Consider the following 5,443-nt stretch of genomic DNA (forward strand, 5'->3'; position numbering starts at 1 on the left):
TCACTTTTAGGACAAATATTATCTAGCATATGTGGATCTTTTAGAGGATCTGTATAATCTTCCATTTTTAGAAGCTTAAAACTTTAGACCTAGTGGATACATTCCACTCAAATTCACGTCATTATTCAAATGACCTAGTGGATATATTTGTCACTTTTAGGACAAATATTATCTAGCATATGTGGATCTTTTAGAGGATCTGTATAATCTTCCATTTTTAGAAGCTTAAAACTTTAGACCTAGTGGATACATTCCACTCAAATTCACGTCATTATTCAAATGACAATAGTCTTATTCTCATCCTAACGGCAGGAAGACTGTCTTATTCTAACCATGCGCAGATTAATCACTTTCTTTCGAGTGAAGATGTTCATTGGCCAGTGCCGAACAAAAACCAAGTTTGAGGTCAAAGACTTTAGGTTTATGAGTATCAACCATATTAATGTTTTGCTATATCACAAAGACATTATTCTCTAATGGGATACTTACAACTTTTGTATGTGTAACCATATTGGAACTCTGACATTGATTAGTTTATATATTCTCTTCAGAAGAATCATATCACTTAGGTACATATGCATCCCACAGATCGAATGTGTTAATATGGTTTGTCTCTAGGGCTTTAACTCAAGCAGATGTCTTAACATTTAACATATAATTTTATCAATATCTTTTATCAACTCATTTGCTGAGATATTTCTCAAAACCAAAATGAGACAATGGATAAACAACTCACACCAGTTTACATCGTTCTTCAGGAACAATCTTTCTCCCCCTCATGACAAGAGGAGTGTTTCATTGAGGTGACAACTCGAAAATATGCGGCATATAGACTAGTGGTCATCAAAACTTGTAACTCATTCAAGACAACACTCTAGGTAAATTATGACTTAGCTAGTCATGCATGGTTTTCAATGAACTTCTAGTTTATGATATTATATGTCTCAAGTTATTGTAGAAATTTAACACTGTATGTGCTCTTTTGGAGCCATCAATGATACGTGTAATCAAAGATTTAGGTTTGAAATTTACTGTTAGAACTTTGGGTTCTACATCATAATATTTTGAAACTTCTAATTCAAAAATATTACACTCAAAATTCATATGATCGAGATGTAGGGTTGTTGGCCCGAATGAATAATAATAAAATTTAAATGAAAGTACTGTATTGAAAATGCATAACAAAATGAGAAAATTAAAATGAACATAAATAAATAAACCTCGCATTGGAAACTTCTGGTTCCATAGATGAAGAAAATGCATATAACTTTTTGGTCTGATTAACTTCACCAAATATGATAATCTTAACTTCACCAAATATGATAATTTTGATTTACCGATCTCCATAGCATAATATCATATAAGGTGAAGAACTTCAGGCCCCTCATATGATTCACAATATATGGTTTCGATCATTGTATAACTGTGAGGAACTTCTGGCCCTTGTTATTGCATAAGCTTTGAGAGACTTCATGTCACAATTTTGATTATTGTTCTCACAAGAAACTTCAGGCCCTTCTATTGTTCGATCAAAGAGACTTCAAGTCTCAATCTATATGATCACACAATTCACAACTAGGTGTAATCATGAGTTTACTCTCAAATATTAAAATTGAAACATATCGTGAAATATATATACAAATTAACAAATACATACTTAATGTCAAATGCTTCACCATAGTGGCACAACCAATGAGTACATAAAAGAAATCAAGATTGTATGCTGTTAATCACGCAAACAAATATGCAACAACCATGCCATATTGATCAATATTTATTTATGAAAGAGGAAAACTGTAATCATGTATGCGGTTCGTATAATACGCACGAAGAAGCATATGAATTAGAAATTCATGGCTTGCTATTTAATATCACAAACCAGAGCTGATGCATATGAGAGGTGCCCAGGCGATACATAGAAAACAAAGATATATGATGTTGGCTTTGGTATGGACCTAGGTTTGAGCTTGTCTCATACACAAGCCAAAGTTAAGTTAAGCTTCAACTACGATTTAAGTTTTTTTTTTTCCGATGAAACTACGATCCAAAGTTAAACACGTTAAGTTTAATGTAAATCAAGTCCTCTTAATGTTCCGCTCATTCTATCAAATCTAACATGCACCGATACTTCATCACCGATGCTCTCGATCAAACAAAAGAAAGAACTCATCACCACCCATGACCAATCAATACCCATGCTTCTAGACCATGGCCTCCAAATAAATGCAGAGTAAATTGAAGCTTTATTAATGGAAGTTGTGGAACTGTTTTTTAGGGAAATCTGGGTTTCTGATATATATATTTCTGGTGTGGACATCTCAACCCCTGGTCACCATCTTCATCACCAAAAGGGACCCCAATTTTGAATCATAGCCGATGTGAGATCGGATTCAAAACATAAATGCCAATGGAATGAAATGACAGTACTGCCCTCATGCATTGTACCCTAAAAGTGCAGGCTAGAGTCCAAAACCAAAGAACGAAAGGGACTAGTCGGGTCTTTCACGGCCCCATTTGGGGACCTTGTCCTCTCTGGTCAAGCTTGGGTCAAAGGAACCCCTGTCACCATTTGTACCCAAAAGACCTTATGGACACCTGTCTTGCCCGTAAAGAACAAAACTGTCCTCTTCTATGGAGGGTACGAGTGTTGGGGCTGTTTGGTAAAACTAGCTCGCATTAGGGTTTTCATATTAGTTTATTGTTCTTGCATTGCATGGTATAGCATGGGATTAAAATAGGAGACCTAACTAAATCTAAATGATTAGGATTCTTAGTATTTTGTAGGCTTTTGATGTAGATTTATTCTGCTAGCTAGATCTTCACCATCTCATGAGATTTAAAAGAAATTAAAGAGGGTCTTTTCCAGCACTACCATGCAGAAGCAATGCTCAAATCATCATTGTTGCCAGAAATTAGTTCTTATATTGAGCCAATGAGTAGGCTGCTGAATATATTCATACAAAATGTGGGATATGTAGTATTATGCAGAACACTGCTCACAGTAGTCTCTGTTCCGAATGCCACTCTTAGTCGCAGTAATCGGTAACAAATGTTCGATAAAATGTTAATAAACTGTGCATAAAATCAATGTTTTTATGAACTAATTACAATCAATTGGAACACCAGAAAAATGGTAACAACATTTTGATCAACCTAGGGTACCAAGTATTTCTGTATATCCTCCTACCCCTTAATTTTGTTTACTTTTAGCTACAATATTTAAAGCATGCTAGTATAAGGAAAAAGAGAGAAAAGAAACTGCGCAACTCGAACGGGCCGGGTATGATGATGGAAGGCTACATACAACACGTGTAGGGGGGCAGTGGTAGTCATGCATTCACTGTAATCTAATGCCAGCAAGCACTTCATCTTTTTCCTCTTTCAAGTTTCAATCTCTCTGAAAATTTTTTGGGGTTTGTTGATGTCAGTTTGAATGGATTTGCTTGGCCTTTTCTTATAATGGTAGTCTTTCTCTTTCTCTCTCCTCACTGTGGGGAGCAGTAGTGGTTTGAATAAGTAGATTTAGATTTGAACTTTAATCTCACAAGATTTTCAAAGGGTGTGCAGATGCAAATCCATCCTTAAGCCCTCAAAAAGGTTTGAAAATTTTAAGACGGAAAGAAACAATAAGAAAATGACATGGAGCTATCTGCATATAGCTCACCTTGTCAACATCAAGTTTCATGTTTAAGAACCCTAGATCCTTTTAAGGTAAACACATATATGTCCTTGAACCCAAATTAGCTATCTCAAATTGATTAGTGTGAGATTTGACTGGAGATTTGAAACCAAAGCCTACATCAAATCAAAAACCTGTTTTTATTACACCCTCTATTTCCCTCCTCTCTCTCTCTCTCTCTCTCTCTCTCTCTCTCTCTCTCTCTCTCTCACACACACACAGTTATATTTATGTGCTGCATGCATCTTGGGAATGGCTGAAATTCAGGGAGGGAATAGTGGCAGTTTTGTAATGAGGGACTACAGGAAAGGGAACTGGACAGTGGGGGAGACAATGGTTCTGATAGAGGCAAAGAAGATGGATGAGGAGAGAAGAGTAATGAAGAGAAGTGGTAGTTCCAGTAGGGATCATGGTGCTGATGAGACCCCAAGATCAATAATCAAACCAGCTGAGCTGAGATGGAAATGGGTGGAAGACTATTGCTGGAAGAAAGGGTGCTTGAGAAGCCAAAACCAATGCAATGACAAGTGGGACAATCTCATGAGGGACTACAAGAAAGTGAGGGAGTATGAGAGGAGAAGTAGTGTAGTGGGGGGTGAGAATAAGGAGTTGCCATCTTACTGGAAGCTTGAGAAGAGTGAAAGGAAAGAGAGGAACTTGCCTACCAATATGGTGCCTCAGATTTATGACGCTTTGGTTGAGGTGGTGGAGAAGAGAGAGATGGGTAGAATTGTGGTGGGTGGTAATGGTGGTGGTGGTGGTGCTTCTATTTCTGGGTCCATTAGTCCTAACCCCAACATTGGATATGTGGTGGAGAGGCCCATGATTAGTGGTGTTCATCACTCTACAGTGCTCTCTCCTCCTGTGATGCAACAGCAGCTGATCCAAGCTCAACCAATTGCAGCAGTGCATCTTTTACCAGCACCATTGGCAGCTCAACCACCACCTCCGCTTCCATATTCTCAACCTATTCCCCCAGTAGGTACTCTCTGTCTTTCTCTACCTCTTGCAACTAGCCTTGGTTTACTCCATTTTCATTTATTATCAGGTGCATTTTTCAATTTTAAACAGCTTATTATGATACTAATATAAATGTTTAATGTATAGTAATTCTTGCCAAATTCTCCATAAATTAACAATGTACTTCCACTGAAAAAGTGAATGTATGGGATTCATATAATGTTGATCATATTGCTGAAAAAAAAAAGAAAGGATGAATGCAGCACTGCATTGAATCTCTTTGAGTAGTAATTCTATTATTTATTTTATTTTTGGCTTGGTTGCATGGTAATAATGAACAAAATGATGTTGAGTGATCAGTTAGTATTGATTGGTTGATTTGGAGTTTCCTACTTTTTTGTGGAGACATGTGAAGGCTCAGATACTGATACAAGTGAGCATTCAGACTCACCAGCCAAAAGGAGGAGGAGAGGAGGAGGAAGAGCAAGTGGTGGAGGTGGAGATCAGCAGCAGGGGATCAGTACCAGTGGTACTGTGAGTGCAGGCACCTCAAGTGAAGTGGGCACTGCTATTTCCAGAGGAGCTTCCATAATTGCAGAAGCTCTTCAGGGCTGTGAGGAGAGAGAAGAAAGGAGGCACAGAGAGATTTTGAGTATGCATGAGAGGAGGATTCAGATTGAGGAGACTAAAACTGAGGTCAACAGGCAAGGCATTAGTGGCCTTGTTGATGCCATTAACAAGCTTGCTAATTCCATCCATGCCTTGGCTTCCAACAACCAAAGCCAATCTTCAGCTCCAAAATGA

The 5,443-nt window shown here is 37.7% G+C and overlaps 1 protein-coding gene across 1 annotated transcript; it reads left to right on the forward strand.

The window, feature by feature from the left end:
• Positions 1 to 3,931: 3,931 nt before the first annotated feature.
• On the forward strand, positions 3,932 to 5,443 carry LOC101296473. The gene is made up of 2 exons (XM_004295428.1): positions 3,932 to 4,661; positions 5,061 to 5,443. The coding sequence occupies exons 1-2, from the start codon at positions 3,932 to 3,934 to the stop codon at positions 5,441 to 5,443; spliced, it is 1,113 nt and encodes a 370-aa protein (XP_004295476.1).

Source organism: Fragaria vesca, linkage group LG3 (genome assembly GCF_000184155.1).
Source record: "Fragaria vesca subsp. vesca linkage group LG3, FraVesHawaii_1.0, whole genome shotgun sequence".
Lineage (NCBI taxonomy): Eukaryota > Viridiplantae > Streptophyta > Magnoliopsida > Rosales > Rosaceae > Fragaria > Fragaria vesca.